The sequence below is a fragment of the Phragmites australis genome, chromosome 1, assembly GCF_958298935.1.
Source record: "Phragmites australis chromosome 1, lpPhrAust1.1, whole genome shotgun sequence".
Lineage (NCBI taxonomy): Eukaryota > Viridiplantae > Streptophyta > Magnoliopsida > Poales > Poaceae > Phragmites > Phragmites australis.
Genome location: NC_084921.1, coordinates 44,980,789 through 45,002,204, shown reverse-complemented (window position 1 = coordinate 45,002,204; position 21,416 = coordinate 44,980,789). Strand labels below are relative to the sequence as shown.

The 21,416-nt window shown below is 41.9% G+C and overlaps 3 protein-coding genes across 4 annotated transcripts; 1 reads left to right on the top strand and 2 right to left on the bottom strand.

Annotated features, from left to right (window-relative positions):
- The first annotated feature begins 6,489 nt into the window (after positions 1 to 6,489).
- On the top strand, positions 6,490 to 9,659 carry LOC133921946 (ultraviolet-B receptor UVR8). Its single transcript, XM_062367067.1, has 8 exons — positions 6,490 to 6,791; positions 7,326 to 7,481; positions 7,704 to 7,862; positions 8,399 to 8,560; positions 8,644 to 8,775; positions 8,855 to 8,968; positions 9,100 to 9,198; positions 9,286 to 9,659. The coding sequence occupies exons 1-8, from the start codon at positions 6,572 to 6,574 to the stop codon at positions 9,462 to 9,464; spliced, it is 1,221 nt and encodes a 406-aa protein (XP_062223051.1). The 5' UTR covers positions 6,490 to 6,571; the 3' UTR covers positions 9,465 to 9,659.
- Positions 9,660 to 12,216: 2,557 nt separating this feature from the next.
- On the bottom strand, positions 12,217 to 13,283 carry LOC133889843 (uncharacterized protein At1g27050). The gene is made up of 2 exons (XM_062330328.1): positions 12,872 to 13,283; positions 12,217 to 12,568 (listed from the first exon to the last, which is right to left on the bottom strand). The coding sequence occupies exons 1-2, from the start codon at positions 13,229 to 13,231 to the stop codon at positions 12,374 to 12,376; spliced, it is 555 nt and encodes a 184-aa protein (XP_062186312.1). The 5' UTR covers positions 13,232 to 13,283; the 3' UTR covers positions 12,217 to 12,373.
- A 363-nt stretch (positions 13,284 to 13,646) lies between these two features.
- On the bottom strand, positions 13,647 to 19,996 carry LOC133921933 (exonuclease 1-like). 2 transcript variants are annotated; one of them, XM_062367049.1, is made up of 14 exons: positions 19,694 to 19,996; positions 18,929 to 19,048; positions 18,537 to 18,660; positions 18,283 to 18,420; positions 17,943 to 18,152; positions 17,685 to 17,859; positions 17,369 to 17,442; positions 16,776 to 16,902; positions 16,130 to 16,485; positions 15,966 to 16,020; positions 15,545 to 15,831; positions 15,386 to 15,440; positions 14,657 to 14,864; positions 13,647 to 14,517 (listed from the first exon to the last, which is right to left on the bottom strand). In XM_062367049.1, exons 1-14 carry the CDS (start codon positions 19,852 to 19,854, stop codon positions 14,085 to 14,087), a joined length of 2,523 nt encoding a protein of 840 aa, XP_062223033.1. In that variant the 5' UTR covers positions 19,855 to 19,996; the 3' UTR covers positions 13,647 to 14,084. The 2 variants fall into 2 exon arrangements, with proteins under 2 accessions (XP_062223033.1, XP_062223041.1); XM_062367057.1 differs by having other exon boundaries at positions 15,386 to 15,437.
- Positions 19,997 to 21,416: the final 1,420 nt, after the last annotated feature.

Here is a 21,416-nt window from a genome sequence, read left to right as displayed (position 1 = left end):
TTTGTGCCCAAGATCGGAACGCATGCCTTTCCAATGTTTAACATCACAACACAGCTTAATACAGAGTGAGTAATTAACATTAGATTACAAGTTCTTAAGCATTTACCAAATTATTATAATTTACAGCAAAAGAGAGTTAGGAGGAGATAAAAACTGACTCAATTTCTAACCAACAAAAGAAACTACGCAGCGAAAACAAAAGCTATAGACAGCAAAAGATAGGTGAAGTCATATACCCTTAGGCTTCACCCTAAAAGTGCGACCTTCGAGTAGTTGCCTACTCATACCCGCCACCACCCTCGACGGGTGTGAAGTAGCCAAAGACCAATCCTCCTCGCGCGGTAGCACCTGGAGTACGAAGGTACTCGCAAGACTTAATCCATAATGGACACTTATAAATAAGCCGACTCTAAGGATTATGCATTTGGATGTTACCAAGGATACAACTACATGGTTAAGTAAATTTTATATGCGAAAGTAAATTTTACATACACATATGTGAGCATCTATACTTGACCAAATTAACATACTAGCCTATAAACATCAACTAAACATATATGTAAACAGAACCATAAGAATAATATATGTAAAGCACTATCTCAACCCATCAAACACCTCAATCCACATTTGTAACTCTACGACTACTGCAAGTGGAAAAAAGTATGCTCATGACCGAGAACGCGGTATTTTAAAATGTTTTTATACCCTGCAGAGGGTACTCCTTTACCTATGCGACTTGAGGATCATACGGCTTGCATGACCACACAGGTCCATATAAGGGGGTACTCATGTCAACCTTTTCCAATAAGCTCCGATCGTTTGATCATACTCCGATAGGTACGGGGGTCATCCAGAACTACTCTCAGAGCAAAATGGATACCCTAACCGACCTCATACCTGACACCATTGACCCACACATCAAAAAGCCACAGCTACAAAGGTAATAAGCTTATCATTCACATATGCGATATGTAGTAAGCACGAAAAGTGCTAAAGCCAACTGAAACAACGATCGATGCTTACACGATACAAGCGATCTACGATGTCCAGATCCCTCTCTCGACCTACCCAGGGTAACTCCACATCTGGACAGGACAAACACCCCTAACACCGCCTACATCTCGTCTCATCCTCACTACTTATCCAACCAACACCATTAACCTATCATTATGATCATTGTGCAAGTAATGAAATCCTATGCTCGCGAACGATGAAACATTTTATCGCTCGACTTCTACTGATGACCTAAGCACTTACTAAGCATCATGAATAATATTTTAATTAGATAATACCATATTAAACCCAGGCTACAAGGATACGGATCAACAATTATTCAAGATAGGAGAATTAGTACATCAACATAGGTTATACCCATCGTAAATCCGACATCGATTCGAACTCATGCATAACATACATAAAGCGTAATTTATCACATATGACACATATGATCCAAATTAATGGGAGAAGTATGCTTAGATTCTTGTCTTGCTGCTTAGGTGACCTCCTAATGCTACTCGTGCAATACTCACAGAATTCCAGTAGATCGGCATCGTCTTCAACCACGGTCGGATCACATGCCGGTTCTTCATTCACTAAACAAGAACATGTGCAATGATGAGCATGAACAAAATGCAACAAAGTATGCCTCAATATGCATATGATGAAATGCCATAAACTATACTTTATAATGCAAGAAAACATATTTCCTAGATGGCACTAATCATAACATGAATGGGTGGGTTCATAATTTTAGGACATGGTATTAATTAATTGTGATCTAATCAAGCTAAAACACATTTAATTAATTAATTAATTATCAAAAATATTTTCTTGAATTTAAATATTTTTAACATGTAGTTTATACTCATACGAAGCTAACGCAACTAGTTTCATAATTTTTGGGGTTCGTATGAACAAATCATGAAATTTACAAGCTATCAACATAAAAGAAAAGGCCTCATGAACAGTAAATCCAAAATCTCCAGATTTTTCTTCGGACTTTCTGGACTACGGAGTCTCCGAAAAATTCTCTGGACACTCTGGATTTATCCGAACTCTGGATTTTTATCTAGACTTTCCAGATTTCTGCAGAAAGCAGTTCTTCGTGGGGAAAAATTGTCGATTTAAGTCGCGAGCCTCTCTCAACCAAAGGGGAACATGTTTGAAAGAGTTTATAGAGTCTTGAACTCATTCAACAACTAAGAAACTCAATTCCTAACTCAAATCACACCCGAATCCTCTAAATTGCTCTGAAGTTCAAGAATTCAAGAACTTCACAACCCTAGCTCAAAATTCAAAATCCAACCATCCAAACTATTGATTCTTGCCATGGATGCCTAGGGAACTTACCCAAGGGTCCGTGCCGAGGTTGGTGTTCGCCGGATAACGAAAGAAATGGAGGAAATTGCTCAGGGAAAAGGAAAAAATGTTGGTGCTCCTTGTTCTTCAACCAAGAACACAAAAAGACATCAAAATCCGCTCGAATCCTTCGGGAAAACGAAAATAAATTGGATGGATGAGAAGCTCATGAGATAGAGAACGCGTGAGTACTATATGCATACATTGATTCCTTCTCTTGAGGTGGAATTTTGGGGGAGAAGGAGAGAGTGCTTGAGAGAGAGGGAGAGGGGAGCTAAGGGGTGAGGGAGAGGGGCTGCATGGGTGGGAGAGAGGGAGCAGGTGATGGAGTGAGAGAGGGAGGGGAGTGAGGTGGCTACATGTGAGGGAGAGGGAGAGAAGTGGTTGGGCACTCCTGTGGGGCCTATGTTTTAGATAAACTATGTATTTTCAATGCGATTTCTATTCTTTTCTCTTACAAAATTCTTTCTCTCATCTTTATTAACTGAAACGAGATACTCTAGTGCCCAAAACAAAATACTCAAAATTAAACATGATGCTAATGATGCATGATTATGCTGAAATACGTGATTACAGGTTTCGAGCCGTGACAGTCCCATAGGCGTGTTTGGACATTTTTGCGGCAGCAGATTCCTCTGTTGGTCTTTTCCCCCTTGTGTGGATGCTTGGCCAGCAGTAGCCTGATCCTCCCGTAGTCAATACTTGGCTCTGAGCAGTCTAGTCACCGCCATGACCAGCTAGGTCGGTACCACGACCAGATGGGCAGCCGACCAAGGAGGTACTGGGTGACAGAGAGGGCATATAGGTGCCAGGGTTGATTTCTCGGATAGCCTCCATGACCTCATCGACTGTCGAGCGCAAGACATCAACCTCAGGAAGACCATGTAGCAACGCAAACCATGAAACCCTAACCCAGGAGAAGGCCTGGAGGGGGGAATTCCGAGAAAATACCAAACATACAAGTTTGATCCGAGCCCACTTTCCTCGGGGCGGTCACCATTAGGAATTTGACCCGTGACTCGATTTCCTTGTCACGAAGATCACCACAAGGGGTACTTAATATGTGGCACGATTAAGAACGTACACAAAGGAAACAGTTGTGATATTACCTGTGGAGCTCTCCCAGGTGATATCATCACTCCCGGTGTACTTGTATGTCGAATGTGCTCTCCTCCACAAGGGGCACAACTGGTGCTTGACGAAATCACGGACAACGTCTGTTCCCAATAGCCCAAAGTCCGCAAGCGTCTTGACCCATGCAACGAGGGTCAGCAGCTCTGGTGTTGTCGTGGGGGCGCTTCCCCAGTTCTCATTGACATGCACTAGTGTACCAAGCACGCAGAGGTTATCCAAAAAATCTTCTACTGCGAGATAGAACCAGTCCTCCCTCTAGCCTGACCACGATGACTTGAGGTTCATCTCGAGGTAGGCACCCGCAACACCATCGCAGAGACGAAACCCATAGCTTCTGGTGGACGGCCCGATCTGTAACCTAGCCGTGTAGAAAAACCTAAAGAGGTCAAGGCACGGCTCAACCCCAATGAAATTCTCATGCATATGAGCAAAGACGCTCAACATGATAATAGAATTAGGGTTGAGGTGGAGGTGGCAGGTGTCGTATAAGGAGAAAACGGTGGTGAAAAATTCGGAGAAGGGCAGCACGAGGTGGACCAAGAAGAAGGAGACAAATGCCACGATCTCCCTCTGGTGAGGAGTAGGCACGCTCTCCCCAAGGTGGTACCTCAAAGACAGGCAGCAAGTGAGTAGGTGGTTCTCGCGCATTTGCCTCAGTTCACCATATTGCACTTGGATTTGGGGAAGTCTGGCTCGTTGTCGGTGTGCGACGCCATTGGAATGCGGCAGAGGTTGCAGCGGGGTACGAACAGCGATGAAGGGCAAAGGCTTAGAGGATAAGTGATGTGAGTTTGCCTGATATTTCGAATGTAATATGATAAATCAATTTGGTGGAGTTTCAACGTTGATGATCCAAAGGCTCTAACCAGAACAGATCGAGAACCCTCGCAACCACTACTCCGTGGTTATCAACCATGCCAAGACGTAGTTGACCTTGTCAAGAAGGCTTTTCTTGCAAGCGAATCGAGAACACAAGCAAGAATATGTAGATGCAATCTGAATATTGCTGCTTACCAATTAAGTGCTCAAGTTTGGAGTTTTACAAACTGATATATGACGAAACTATCTAAAACAAAATAATCTAACTAAAACTCAAGCCTAAACTATGACGGCTACTATATATATATATATATATATATATATATATAGTAGCCGTCAAGTTGACCTAGGGTTGTGTAGCCATGGAGAGAGGTGTACATAACCTGGACTTCGACCCTGATACGATTACATGACTCGACAAGATCCAAAACGGTGATGTAACACTTTATTTTATCGATTCTGACTAATCTATAAGGAATATTTGGACGACACTAGATCCATTGAAAAGATATGGTCAAAAGCTTTCCAGCAAGTCCAAGATCGCCTCAATTATACTCTGTATGTGAGAGTTGTACTCGTTTTACTGACGCGCTATTCTGGGATTCCAAGTAGACTTTTGAGTTCGACTAGAACCTGACTTTGACTCTGAGTAGACTTGAACTTCGAGTGATGATGTCTAGGTGAGATTATGGCATTTCTCCCAGGTTTCTAAGCAATAAGACAACACAAAAACTTAGTAGCATTCTATTTTTTATAAAGAAAATATAAAGAATAAGGAACGAATTCACCTTATGTGTATCCGAGGGAGTCATGCCATTATCAATAAGAGAGATGATGAAAGGATATATGGGGAGCCATCGACGCTCCATTTATAGGACCGCTGCAGTATCTCAACCACCGTAGGATCCGGTTCGTTCAAAATTCAAAAGGCCGCACATGAGGAACTGAGATTCCCTCGGGTCTGGTGACAATCAATGTTTCTCTCTCCCGCATCCTCCGTTTTTTCTCTCACACCTCCTCCTTTTTTCTCTCTCGTTCTCTCTTCGAACTCTCAGGATGCAATTTCTTGAGCTGATCACAAAAGTGGACCATGTCGATGACTACTCCCTAGGTGAACTTATGTCCCTCTAGGACACAGGTGATATGACCAGACCCGATCATGACTACATGGCAAACCACTCAGTCTCCCAAATCTACGGAGGAGCTTAGGGGCTACTAATGGTATAAAAAATAAGGAGGTGCCATGTCAGGGGATCCACACTAGTAAATACCACTTGGCAGTTGATATTATCAAGACAGTAGTCCCACCACACAACCAAGCGAGGTTCGCACGACTAGTTCCCTAATCGCAGAAGGAAACCTCGCGACCAGCCTTTGCTAATCGCAGTGCATATACTCATCTAAACCGTCTAATCTTATTCTTATTTAATATCATTCACTCAAGTATTTTCCTTTTCCAAGCTTCTTCTCTAGACGAGCAAAGTCGTGATCAGCGCAGAAGTGCAGTGCCCTATCTCATTGCATTAAATTCTATGGTGTGGCCTTACAGACTGGTGTGGCGTTGTTGGGCGGATGGGACAGGGCCTGCAAAATGGACAGACAAGTGGGATGGTCTCACATGCGAGCGTGCGGTGCACGGTGACGGGACAAAGCATATCGATTGGTCAGAGTAGGACGAACTTGCCTACCATTCGTCATCATAGGCTAATAGTAGTTGGCTTCATCAGTGTTATACCGATCTCAAAGTTTGATATGATCTGTTTGTATATACCTCTCTCCTCCTACTATATAAAAAGAGGAGGATCGGGTCTATAAAGAACATGATTTATTCTGTAACAAGTTCATTCAAGTTAAAAAAAATATATAGGATATATGACTGTTATCTCACGGAAGGTCTAAACCTGCTTTTAAGTTTCATTCAACACACATATTCATCTAAAACATTGATCACATACGCGTCGTCTGTTATACTGAAGATATTATTAAAAATTAACCTTCGACAGATTAAGATTATACAAAAAGTCCCCATCAAATATGATTAATATAAAAAATTCAGATAAGATAAATCATAGACGAAAAGAAAAAGAAAAAGAAGCCGTGCAGTTGCACAAGACGTCGGCTAATGTTATTATCTCGTAATCGTATGGTCTAAAAGAACGTTTTTATCTCGTGCAATCGTGATCGTTTGTGCTGCTAATCGGACGGTTGGCGTGGAGTTACCTAGCGCCAGGGGCCAAGGGGGCGGAAGGTTTTGGGAGGCATGGAGAAGGCGGCGGCGGCTGCGGCGGCGGAAGAGGGGCGTGGGGCGGAGGAGGAGGCCGAGGAGTGGGCGTGGAGCTGGGGCGCGGGCACGGACGGGCAGCTCGGGAACGGTGGGTTCCAGGACCACCACCTCCCGCAGCCGCTCCTTCTCCCCCCTCGCTGCCGCGGCCGCGTCTCCTTTGTCGCCGGCGGCGGCGCCCACGTCATTGCCCTCACAAGTACGCTCAACTTCACTTTAGAGCTGCCACCTTGGCAGGTTCTTTCGTGATAGCGTTTGATCAGGCGAACTTTTATCACAGTTCCCCCATGTTTTCATCATTGTTATAGAGATAGTAGCTGCGATGATTATGGCTCTCGCATTGCTACATGTTGAAAATTGGTTTGTGAACGAAAATGCTAGTTTTGGCAATCTTAGAAACAGAGATTTAGGGAGTTCAATCCTATGGCATCGATTCGATCCAGTGTCTATCTGGGCAACATTAACCAATCTTTTGAGCTGGCATTTGCATATACGCATTCAAGAGCTGTATGTTAGCTTCAATCCGTGGCAGCTTGGGATTAAAAAATTATTATTATCAAGAGATTTTGTTTGTTCAAGCTTGACTGTTTACTTGGAAGCTAGCTGTATGTTGGCAAGCTGTCCCATTTCCATCAGTCCTCAAGAAATTAGCTGCCACGCATATATTTTTTGATGTACCTTACACTTTTGCTATATTTTCGAAAATAAGCTTACAGTTTACTCAACATTTCAGGTGATGGTGAAGTATTTACTTGGGGCAGAGGTACACATGGTCAACTTGGTCATGGGAACTTGGACAACATCCCTCATCCGATGTTTGTTAAGTTCCTTGAAAATCGTACGGTAACGTGTGTGTCTGCTGGATGGAACCATTCTGGATTCGCTACAGGTCTCCTAATTCTAAAACTACTCATATCTTTTTATGTTCGTTTTGATCTGTTATGTTTTTATGTCTGAAATATTATATGCGGCATTTCTATGTTATATTTCATGTGTTCGTTTTGTTTTTTGATAAAGCAATATCATCTTCCTTCGGTATTGGCATTGTTTGTTTGAAAAATGAACAATTGCTGATGAACTTTGCTGTGATGTTTCTAGTTCTTATTTTCAGATTCTGGACAACTCTTCATGTGCGGAGATGGTTCATTTGGACAGCTTGGCACTGGTGATAACCACTCAAGGAACTTGCCTTTCGAAGTACCATACTTTATTGCACGGCATGTTGAGAAGCTTGCTTTTGGGATGCGCCATTCTCTTGTCCTATTGAAAGGTAAGTAAAACTAGGGCCAGTTCTTTTTTTTTTTTAAGAAACCTCATGCTCAAGTACCCCTGCAATTTACTTTGTTACCATCCAAAACCCAAGATCCTACCCATGTGGGGTTGGGAATATTTTCTCTCAACTCCCAAGAATGTTAGAACTACAGAATAGGCGTTATGAATGTGAACATGGTGGAAGTGAGCTTGCTGCTATGCCTGAAAGAGGCCACACGAAGCAGCAGCATGGATCAGAGGTGTTAGGTCATCACAAGTGATGCATATGCAGGAGATGTTGGTGTTAGATCATCACAACTGGAAGATCAGAGCTTCACCCTTCTGCACTAGTGATGTCTATGCAGGAGATGTTGTAGGCGTTCAGTCACCCAAACTGTAAGATTTGAGGTGTTAGATCATCTCCAGCATCTTACCCTATTGGACCTCTGAGAATTTAAGGACCGAGCCATCTCTCCTACTTGATACATTGACATACTTATCAAAATTTTCCATCTATGTTACTAATAGATGGCACTGTTAATCTTCTCTTCTCAGATAATTCAGTGTATGGATTTGGCTCTGCGAGACGAGGACAAGTTGGTAAATGTGTTTCGAGGAACCAAAAATCATGTAATGTTCCCAGACTAATTGATGATTTTCCAAACTGTAAGATAGTAAATATATATGCCAATGGAGATCACAGTGCTGCATTGGATGGTAAGCCTTGTAAATCTGTAGTCATCGACTCTCATCTTCTCTTTGGTCTTTGACCATAATTTCCCTTTCATTTGATGCTACAGAATCTGGTTGTTTGTACATATGGGGAAGAGCATTAATTGGAGAACATGACGATGACCAACCTTGGGCGGTTTTACCCTCTTTGAGTATTTCTCAAGTGGCATTAGGATGGCATCATGCATTAGTTTTATCTGGTATGTGTGCAGTGTGTTTCATTTAAAATCGAACTATACTTTCTGGAAATGTTAGATCTGTTGCCATTTCATACTACAGCAGGGGAATTGTTCACCATTGGTGTTTATCGCCACCAGAAGTGTGATCCCCCTGTGTCAGGGAAAGCAGCGGTGCAGCAATCAGATAAAAGTGCAACAAGCAGTACTCATGATGGTAGTCCTTTCATCTGATGATGTTGTGATACTGTTTTTGTTCAACTAAACCCATATTTGTTCCTGCTGATACCGTTGCATTCATACCTCCCAGCCTCTCGATTTTTCCCTGAAATTATGTTTCACATGCAGAGTCATCTTCTTTGTCAACTTTGGAGAAGGTTCCCTGTATTGGTGGAGAACAGGTGGTGCAAATAGCAAGTGGCACTGAACATTCTGCTTTGGTGACAGGTAAAAGTTGTCCAAAGGATGAAAATGCTCACATAAAAAAAAAATCCACAATGAAACTGACTTATATGCTCTTACATTTTTTATCAGATAAAGGAACAGTCTTCACCTGGGGCTGGGGAGAGCATGGACAACTTGGTTTGGCTGACACTTCTGATCAGGTGGTTCCTCGGAGAGTAAATATAGGTGACAAGGGGCCACGTACTTCTGATGGCTCACTTGGCGTCTACTGTGGGAGTGGATTTACCATTGCGGTGAAATCCGCCTAGTGGCTGGTTAGTTTGTAATGTATCACATTTACCTTTCGACACAGCACGCGAAGAATAAACACCAGATCAGATAGTTTCTTGTGATTCTACTAAAGGAAAATGATGTGCGCAGCAGGGCTGGGCTAATGTTGGATGGACCGCTTTACCAACTGTGTTTGTTTGATGAAATACTTGGGCACCTTTGGTTTTGAGCTACCCATCGGACTTCTCCCTTTACAGATGTAACTGAAAGAAATATATATATATATATATATATATATATATATATATATATATATATATATAGGACACCTATTCTATACTCCTAGGAGTATGTACTCCCACATGCAATATACCACCTAAACAAACACTTTATACTCTTTTATCATTTTTAGTATACTCTAATACTAATTCTAAGATACTTCAATATGAGTTGTATGAAAAAAAATTCAATGTTAACATTTCATTTTTGCTATATACTCTTTTTTATACATAAAAGAAGTATATACGCAAATTATGATAAAAATCATGGAATTTCATAAAAATTTTCGTGGGATTTGTATTGTAGTATCTTATAATTACTAATGAAGTATATTTAAAGTGATAAAGAAGTATAACACACGTGTAAAAGTGGTATATGAGAGGTGGGAGTACATACACCCAGGAGTACATACTAGTTTTCCTATATATATATATATATATATATATATATATATGCCGTTCAGTGGCTATTCATCATTGCATACAAACCATATTCTGTATTTCTGGGTCGGGTAGAAGTATACAATACAGTAGTGATGCATCTGGTTCTTGAGAGAAAAAAGAAAATATTCCTGGATGCAATCTTCAAGAGTTTCAAGCTGCCGAGCGCTGACCTATGAGTGAAGACAACATAGCAGATAGAAGCAACCAACAAATTTCCCCAAAATTCCGGCCTTACACAATGCTAGTGGGCGCTATTTGACTGGCCACACGAAGATACACGACTCTTAAGTAAACCAAACGGTCCATTCAACTAAACCATGCATATTCTAGCCATGCGTTGGCTCATCGTTCTCCATAAAAGTAAGGCCACAGAAAAAACAATTGCGATCAGAGTTTGAACGTGGAAGGGAAGGCTCCAAGAAGTCTTTGATTACGTTGTGGTAAGCAGCATGATTTGGTCAAAAATCTGCGTGCCATGCTGCCTTGCAGACGCGACGCCTGCCCTGGCCTGGCATACTCCGGTTGGATGTTCCTCCCTCGATCTCGAGGTCGACGACGGAGACGGGGGCTCCAATAGGATTGCTGGTCTGTTTCGCCTAATTTTGGACTAGTCATCATATTGCTTAATGTAAAAGTTCACTCAAACGGTTAGCCTTTTTTTTAATAATGAAAAGAGTTCTGGCTTTTTTATCCTCGGATATATACATCCTGTATTTATTATTATATCATTGATTCATCATTAAGGAAACAAGGGAAAAATAAAATAACATTAACCACATAGCCTATGATTCAAACGGTTCACCTGCAGATGAAAGTTTGATAGAGCACTCTGCATGAGCGGCTAGGCTGCATTTGATTGTTCTCCGGCCGGAGGCTCGTCTGGATGGTTCTTGGACACCGAAGCATCGTCTTGCTTCCAGTCCTGGTATTCTTCACTCTCTTATCCCTCATCTGATCCTTCAAAAATTGAAGTTGGCAATGGCAATACTCTCCCTGTTATTCATACCGGCACATCGCTCATCTCAACTTCCTCCACTCCCTTACATCTTCGTAATGTTTTACTCTCTCCAAATTTAATCAAGAACCTAGTATATGTTCGTGCACTCACACGTGACAACCCCGTCACTGTTGAATTTGATTATTCTGACTTCTTTATTAAGGATCTTCACACGCGGATGGTGATTCTCCGATGTAACAGTGATGGCGAGCTGTACCCCCTATCCCCTTCGTTCGTCATCACCGTTTTGTCTCTACATCGGCGCTGCCTCCACCGGTCTGTGGCATCAACAACTTGGTCATCCCAGACATGACTCCCTAAATAAACTTTGAGCTCCTTTGAATTCTCTTTGTAATAAATCAAGTCGCACATTTGCCATGCCTGTCAATTGGGCGAACATGTGTGTTTACCTTTTTCACCTTCTTCTATCGTTAGCTTCTCCCCCTTCCAGCTTCTTCATGCAGATGTCTGGACCTCTCCCATTGTAAGCAACTCCGGTCTCAAATATTACTTAGTAATTCTTGATGATTATTCGCATTATATTTGGACTTTCCCATTGTGGCAAAAATCTGCAGTCTCCATCATCTCACAATCGCCTTCATGGTGTCAGAGCAGGTTCAATTTGCAATCGATAGCAAGCTCACACCTCAACCTTCCGCTGCCATGGCCTCCAACGCCACCAACTCATCTTCCTCTACTTCTTCCCCTCCCTCCTCCCCTGACCACGCCAGCGCCGGCACAGGTGTCCACCCTACTCTAGCGCTAGCACCTGACTCTACAATTGAGATGGTCGGCATCAGATCGCATGTTCCTATCACCATCGATCTCTCAGAATCAAACTACACACAATGGTGCATGTTCTTCGACACCTTTGGCAAGTTTGCACTCAGTGCCCACATCAACACTGCGCTGGCACAGGCCCCTGCCGACCCGAAATAGGTCATGGTCGACTACGCCATTGTCAACTGGCTCTACACCACGGTGTCTAAGGAGATCTTAGACCTCGTGATGAAGCACCATCTTTGAGATAGGTGTATAATAACATGCTTAAAGACACAAAAGCTCACCATGTTTCCATGAAAACTTTTTCATGATACATACTGAAGACAGGAAACAGTTGCTCACTACAGCGCAACATTGCGACCTACACAGGCGCAGCTTAAGTTCCTAGCATTATACAAGACCAAGCTGGCTCCTCCCTTCCCTAGAGAAGGCTACTTAATACTTACTAGAACAGATCATCATAGGCGACTATTTCTCGAGCTTTGTAGGTCGCTCTTGAAGCTGCTTTGGAGCTCGGGACGGCTGAATCATCAATCACATTATTCGCCGTTGCATCATGCAACGATTGCCCTGCTGGGTCAGCAGCTCGAACTACGCTTTTCGAGTTATTTAGCGCCTCACTGGCCTGTACAATTAAAACCTGTATCACATGAAAGAGACAAAAATCTGATTAAGTCCGGATTTCACAAGTCTGAACTGAGGTCTAAAGGAATTGGGACTGTGAAGTAGCTATTGTCACTGAACAACAGATGAATAATGCTAAGTAAGTAGGGATTTCACAAGCCTGAATTGGGGTCGAAGCTTTACTGCGTAGTACATGCTTAGCATTGAGCACCGAATCGAGGAAAAACGATTGCTCCCTTACCATTGAATCGAGCAAACACCGCACCGCAATTCAGGAAATCTAGCTCATTTACTGATAAAAGGAAGGTCGTTCCATTACCTTCTTGCATCCGATGGTGATGCCGCCGTCGGGGTCGAGGGACGCGGCGATGGCGGCCACGGCGGCCTCGCCGGACCGGAAGGTAACGTAACCGGTGGCCGCAGCGGCGTCCACGCGGGAGCGCGCGATGGGGCCGTACGCCTCCAGCCGCGACTTGAGCTCCATCACGCCGCACCCGGGCGGTAGCCCCGCGACCATCACCATCGACGGCTGCGGAGCCGCGGCCCCCGCAGGAGCCAGCGCTGGAGCCGGAGCGGGCTCCGGCTCGTCCACCTCTAAACCCGGCGGGCCGCCTCGGCGGCGCTTCGCCGGCGGGTCGGGGCTCGTGCGCCCGCGCTTGCCCCGGCGGCGTCGGGTCATGGCCAGTGTGAGTCAGCACTCTCGCTAGCCTAGTCTGTACAGATGAGGCCGCCGAAACTCGGGAGATTAGCTGGTGCGGGTTGGAGACCCGTGGGCTGGTAAGGCTGATTGCGCTGAGATTCGTGCGGAGTATTACTACTATTATATGTAGTACATTGTAAGTGAAATCCCTTGGATTTTTTCTCTCATATCTTTCTTCTAAGCTTTCCAAAAACTATATCCTTTTCTCTACTTTTTTTTTTGAATCAGTTGTTTGGAAGTTCATTTGCTCTGCCTTCTGTGAGAATGGCTGGCAGAACAATGAACAAATGGTAAACTAAACTATGTTAAGGACACCACCTTACATGTATTACGAATCTTTCAGCTTGATCATGAATTGGCAGGACATATTTCCGTTTTACTCCGAACCGGTTTTTTCTTTTTTGAACTTAACAAAGATAGTGTCTGAATCATGCCCATAAGAATTGAAAATACAGATACAGGTGTACAACGGTATCCTGGCTGCAGTTTAAATACAGTCACAGATGATGATGCTTTTTTCAGACGCACAAATGGGACTGCTACTAAGCCATCCAGGCGGCAAGTCAGACAAATGGGCATGTACACTTGGTTTTCACACACGCAGCACACAAAATGAGCTCTGAAATGAAGAGCTGCTGCTAGTGACGTGCTTTCACAGCATGGATGAACAGCTTCATATGGGCTCTGAAATAAGGGGCCTCCGCAGCTACTAACAGCCTTCCAATCTCCGAATGGCTTCCATCCGTTCAAAATTGAAAATGCTTCGGTCAGTGTTTCACCGCAGCATGGTTTATTCAGGTCAGATCAGGAGGCAACATGTGCAGCAGTGGTTTCATTTGAATTGGTTCCGAGAAGTCCCTCCAGCTGCCTTTAGTGTTGTTCCTGCAAACCTGCTCCCTTCGGCACGCCTGACCACAGTTCTTGTTGGATTATACGCGAATGTGCTTAGATCAGGAGGGCTGTCCACAATTCTCATAGTTGTACCTGTGAATTTGCTCCGATCAGGACGGCAGACAGTAGATGCCATGGGTGTGTATGCAAACGTGCCCAGATCAGGGAGGCCATCAACATCATCTGTAGTTGTGATTTTGCCTTGATCAGAAGGAAAAAAATTCACAGGCCTGTATGCAAATGTGCTGATATCAGGAGGGCCGCCGGCATTTTTCTTATCATCACTTGTATGTCTGCTTTTTGAATGAGGCCCTAGATCTGTTTTCTTAGCTGAACATCTGAATTTACTTCGTTCTGGAGGTCTGAGAACAGAGCTGCAACAGAAATAAACATGCTATAATAAATAATACTCGTTCGTGACGAACTGTACTATTTCTGGTACGTAAACTGTCCATACTTGGTTTATTTTTTTAAAAAAAATAGAGCCACTGAGAAAGTTCCAAAGCTGCATACCTCACAGAAAGTGTGTTCTTCACATCCTTTAAAGGAGCGCGAAGGCCACTGGCTCGGGAGCCTGGGTATCTGAAAGATGATATCAATGCAGCGAACTTATCCATTGATTTTTCTGCTATGCCACTGTACCTATTGACATGGGAAACATTGCATCCAAATCTGCCTTCAGTTTTTATGTTCGTATCATCAAGGCGATCAGTACCACAACCTGCAGGAGTTTCTCATAAATTCACAGGGTTTCTTAAGATCAAACAAATATATTAAGATTTAAGAAAGGTGTCTTAATGATAATCTGTCAAATATTTATGCTAGAATAAAGAAAGAACCACACGGAAGATTGAGAAGCATCTAAGATTGCATCTGCGAGACATACACCAAGCTTTGCATCTGCAACTTATTGGCAAAATGTCTCCTAAATGCTGAACTTCGCTATGGACTTGATATATTATAATAAATTAATTGTAAAAGAAAGCTTTGTATGCCGAAAAGACGGGCATTCAGAGACATGATCATTAAGCTGACAAGTATTATCAAAACATGCACAACATCTGCAAGCATGAAAATGAGTAAAGTATGACCTCAAATTGCATGTACAGTAACCAGAAACAGATGAGCATAACTGATGTTGTTTGCCATCCTTTCAAGTCCGTTTGATCATATCCAACAAAACAAGGAAAGGCACAAATTCTCAAATGAAGTAAATAAACTAAAATTAAAGTAGACTATTACCTTCATCAACAACTGGTGGACTCTCGTCAGAACTAATCGGCTGCAACATTTCCTGCTAAACAGCACAATTAAGACCAGCTATGTACCATGGTTCAAAGTTCAAACTAATGGAGTAACTGCCATGTGACGATGAAAAGAATCAGGCAAACAATCACTTACATCCTCAAAACTTTGGAGACCAGAAAGTTTTCTTCTCTTCAACATGCCAGAGTTCCACAGTTGATCTCCAGAAAGAGTGTGATTACCAGTTTCAGAATCCTCTTTATCGTCTAACTTGTCTTCTTGATTTGTGTGAGCCCCCTTATTTACTGTTTTGAAGTATGAATTCCTTACAGTGATGTCTTTATCAGTAGATGCCACATTGCTTTCGGTATAATGTTGAACTGGTATATATGGTTCCCTGTTGTGTGGAAGTAAAGAAGGCTCTGATATGCCAGGCAACTTTCCTAGAAAAGGAGAAAAGACACACATAAAATACTGGAATCAATGCTAAGATTATTTTGATTTTTCATAAATAAATTAACCCAAAACATGATTGCAGATGGAATCATGCATCAATCACGCAAATCAGAGGTATTACCCACTGAGCAAGAACCAGTTGGTATTGTACTTCCAGTGCAGTAGTCGGCCTCAACCTGAATAGTGCAAGTAAACTTTGAGGACAACAGAAAAATGATTGCTGTAATAGCATACGAATAGGACACTGGATATGTTTAGGTAATAAAGTGATGGGAACACAAATACCTTTCTTTCTTGAATACCTGTGTCCTCGGAAGGAGGATAACTACCACCATCAAGTGAACTACATTGGGGTGAAATATTGGCTGAATCATCACGGGGGAACTCACAGCTGAAATGCTCAGAACTACATTGAGAGGCAGCACTGACTGGATCATCTTGAGTAGGTTCGGAGGCCAAAAGCTCAGAACTACATTGAGAAACTTGAATATGATTTGTTGGCAAGCTAGTATCTTCGATTGAATCAGGGGCACCAAAGTATTCAGTTTGAGGACTGGGCAAAGAAGACTCATTCAGTATTTGTTGCTTAGGTGTAATTTTAGGTGCCCTGAATTTCCGCTTTGCCTCAAGCGATGCTAAACCTTATACAAGTCAAGGATAATCAAATATACAGTTGAGTCTTGTATACGAATGGTGCAAAATAAACCCAAATAAAAAGTTGGTATGAATGGTGTAGCATACTAAAGATTTGCACATGATGCCAACACCGTCATCTGCTAAATATTGAGGGCCAAAGGGTACATGATATCAAGTCCAAGGCACTTCCATAATTGTGAACTTGTTATCTTGTAGCTAAAGAGTTCACTATAGTAAATAAACTTGATTGATGTAAGCTTTCCTTGATTGAAATTGCTATATGTTGAGAGGATACAGAAGTAGTTTGTCAATATATTTTTCTGCACAGGCAAATCTAGCCTCTTTCTCCCATTTGAAGGAACAATAGACTCTCTCGTTGGATAAACTTTATCAACAGCAGGTGCACTGCACTCTGGTTCAGGCTGCAAGACCATCAAGGAAAGAAGTTACAAGTAAATATTGGTAACCCGCATGTCCTGTGTAACAAATAAGTGCAGCCGGTAACCTGTGGTAACAACTGACACAAAAAATAGTATGCTGGGTAAAGGCATTTTTAGTGGATGGAAAGATAAGGAATGTGAAACCATGACCACCTATCTCTACTCTCTAACGAAATATTATTGCATTTCCATAAACCCTCATGTTTGTTTTATTCGTATGTTCATGTAGTTATGTCGTGCTTTTCCGTGTACATTTGTGTGTCTGTAATTGCACACAGCTCAGAAGCAGCATGGAAGAAATCACATTTGGAAGTGGAGGAACAAGGACATGTGATATGAATAGGGAAAACAGTAGCTTTCACATAAATTTGCAGTTATCCAAATTCTTTCCTCTGAAAGAAAGGGGGCAGGAAGAACTAATAGCACCAAAAGGGAAATGGACAAGTACCTCAAATGGTTCCTTTGTAAGTGGATCAATGTTCCCTAGTGCAATGCCTTTGGCAACATTCTGTGGTAACCATGTACAAAACAATTAAGGAAAAGCCCTAATGTATGAGTGTTTCTTCTGAGAGTGAAACAATTTGAGTTATTGAGAGATATGGTGCCAAGGTAAAGCCCTTAGCTATTTCCAAACTCAACTAGATGCAGTGGTCGTCAGACAGAATGACCTAATAAAGGAAGGAATACATCCTCACAGTATATGAAACAGTGGATAATCATATGAAAGAGCTTTAATATTTAAATATATGTTTGGAAAGGATATGGGCCCAAAAAGTCCAAGTCTTCACTGAGGTCATGAGGAACGCTTGACAAATGGGCAATATTTTCTGTAGCAGGATCATATACCCTTTGGAACTTAAAGGCCCGGATTGCCTTTTTGAAGTTCTCTTCATATTGAGGTGAAACAGAAACAGCACTATACCTCAGGTGCTTGATTATCTGCAATTATACGTGCCACTAAAGTTCGTCAAACTTTTACTAGGTTTGAAGCTAGCATGTGCAACAGAGAAGACAGGGTTTACCTTCTCATGAGACTTAAGCTTTTGGATGAGTGCATGAGCTCGTTTCACACCCATTCCCGGCAATGAGGGGAGATAGTCACAGCCACTTAAAATACACATCTCGAGTAGCATTTGTCTCGTGAATCCATTAAAGTCAAGCTCTCTATTTATCTCTAATCGTGTAATATGGAATTCAACACCATGTCCAAATTTGTCCATTTTGAAAATAATCTGCAAGTTAGAATACAATGTACATAAATTAGAGGACATACAACAAGCTATGGAAGCGGATCTAGCTGATTAATGAAAAGATTATGGAGGATGTTGAGCACAGAGAAAAGGGTTGTAATAGTGTACTTACTCTAGAACAGCCAAATGGTATCAAATCTGAATCCTCGGTGATTACAGCATCGACAAGTTTGTTAACAGACAAGAATGTCATTTGTGCATCTGCTTCATAAGGTGCAACAATATAATCAACCTTTTCTTTCTTCAGTACCTGCATTAGTTTGAAACAATGTTGAGAAAAGTCTACCCAAACGATTCCATTCCTGTTAGAAATACTTTAATAGGCAGTAAGGATTTGGTGATGTTACAAGGAATTCACAACTGTACCTGGATCAGTTCAGAAGCAATTCTAGGTGTAATGTCAACAGCTTTCTGATAGCACTTAAAAGCAGCACGTGAATTCCCAGCTGCTTCGTGTTCCCTGGCACGCTCAAGATTTTCCTTTCTTGACCTGAAGGACAACAATTTTTAGCATCGGATAGCACATAAAACAAGAAGAAAATGCATCAGAATAGCAAAGTGTAGCTGGATATCCTTAATATATCCACCGCTTGGTAGTAAAATCACAACTGCATTATATAGGTTGAAAGCCCCAGGTGATCATAGCCATAGTTATATGTATATCTCAATTACATTTAAGATTGTGTAAGAGCAATGCAAATGGTCCTTGGCAACTGAAACATGTTAGGTTCTTTGTGAAGCCCCAAAAAGGAACATACCTTGCACGTTTTGTCTCTTGATCGCTCTTTATTGGCAGAAGACCTCCATCAAATATAAGAATTGGTTTCACGGCATAATGCCGCAACATGTTAACCCTATGCATGCAGTATTCGATATGCCTGGTTCAATTTCAAGGGGAAAAGTGTCACAGTTAAGTTTATGGTAAAACCCCAAACATGATAATGGGTTGTGGCTGTAACTATATGGTCCTCTCTTTTGTCTATTTTTTTTATATCGTCTAAAAACTCTCTGTATTACGATTTCAAGACATCTGAAATCACATCTGCACCAGAAGATAAATACCAGTATAAAGAAAATGCTAGGGATGATAATGTTAATGTTTACAGATGTTTCTTGCATATCCAACAAAATATTGACAGATTGAAAGCAGTGCCAGATTGGAACTAAAGCAGTGCCAGATGCCAATCCAGTGAACTACTGATATTCACAAAACCCAAATAGGTTTTTTTAATCCAACGTAAACATACAAGAAATCTTGCCACCGGGGCAGATAACAAAATTCGGTAAATGGGCTATGAATAGGGGCAAAACATGCAATGCAATTCGTTTCCTCAATCCCTGGGACAACACAAACGAGAAATCTATCTAAAAAACGAGAAATCCCCACCCGCAAAATATTGACCTATCTATCGCAAAGAACCACATTTCCTGGATTAGTGAATCAGGTTTCGACGACCGGCGGAATGGATCAAGAAACTCTATCGGGGGCCCATTCTGGTCCGAGAAAGGGGCGGGAGGGGGACCTGGAGGTGGGGATGCCCTTGCAGAGGCGGTCGCCGCAGGAGAGGGCGCCCTTGTGGAGCCAGGAGTAGGTGTCGACGGCCACCGTCTGACCCCGCAGCTCCTCCAGCCCGATGGGCGCCATAATCGACTTCAGCTGCGGCAGCAAACCCTGGATCCCCATTGCCGCCGCTGCCTCCCTCTCCGCTGATGAGGATGGTGAAATGTGAAAGCTTTTTTAGTGGGTTTTCTCGGAAGGGGAGAAGGGAGAAGAGAGGGCGGGAAGCGAAACGGTCCGAGGCCGGAAGGAGGGAATCAGGGATGGAGGAAAAAATGAGAGGCTGATTGGTTGCCCATGTTCATCTCACACAGAAGCGTATTTATTTATTTATATATTTTATTTTAGCTTAATCAGTGAATACAAATGTATGTCTATAGTTTGGCTTGATGAGTCTACATCTGTTCATATAGATGAGTTCATTTATTAATATTATAAAATTATTTTCTTACAAATAACTAATCACAATATCAGCTCTCACATTCTATACGACTTTAGATTCGATTAACTAAATAAAAACTCAGCTCAGACTATCTAGATAGATACAAACAAATATTTTTCTTTACAACAAATATAACTTCACTTAATCGGCTTCTTTTTATACTGCATATATGATATATGCGGGCAACCAATCTGAAGATTTTTTTTCTTCATTTTCTTAATAAATGTAGGCCCGATTAGATGCGAGGAAGATTCCGTTTCTCCCCAAAATTACTTAAATTCATGCAAAATAGTGATTTTGGCAAGTGATTTGAATCCAAAACCGAAAAAATATTTCTTTTTTATATTGTGAGGAAGAAACTGAGAACATGTGGTTTCTCCGGTTTCTAAATCACTTATTTCTTATTTACAACTGTTGTCATCTCCGGAGAATCAAAATTCATCTAATTAACGAAATAATTGTACAATATGATTTTAATTCACCGAGGGTTGTAATCACATCCGATCCAAATCCAAATCCAAGCCATTTTTTATAATAAATCCCGTTTCTGATCAGGGAGGGAGATAACGGAATTTTTTTTATTTTAGTTATTTTTAAAATAATATGTGGAATACTAAATTTTTTAGAAACTAGACTCTTTTATCACGTCATGAACTTTGGTGTGACAGAAGTATCATGTGACAAGACGTTGGGATAGGGTGTTAGCGTGATCATCTTAATCATGCTACATGTGTTGATGTGATCAAATTATAAATCACACTATGTACTTTAGTGTGATAAAAAAGCTAGTTTCTGAAATTTAATATCGCTTGCTATTTTTTAAATATTAGTTTAAAGAGAGTTTAAAAAAAACCTCAGAGATAACGAGGTGTCGGTACGCAAGATTAGTGCTGGAGGCACCAGGTGATGGGAGAGGAAGCCAATCAGACCACAGCATGAGTTGATCGGACGGATATACAGGACGGACTAAAAACAATCGGATGGCTAGAACAATTTAGATGCCATGGCTTAACGTGGGGGCAGAGAAATAACAGATGCTTAGTGGGTTACATCTATATAAGATATATATAGATAGATAGCTATGATACAAATAGAGATCGATGAAGTGGCTACCAACTAGTAATTAGGTGGAGTAGCATTTTTAGTTTAAAAGAGTGGGATTTAGGTCTACCTAAAAAATGAAACTTGCATCTCTAAATACAAACGATTTTCTTTCGATTAGAAGGGCAACATCCATGCACACCAC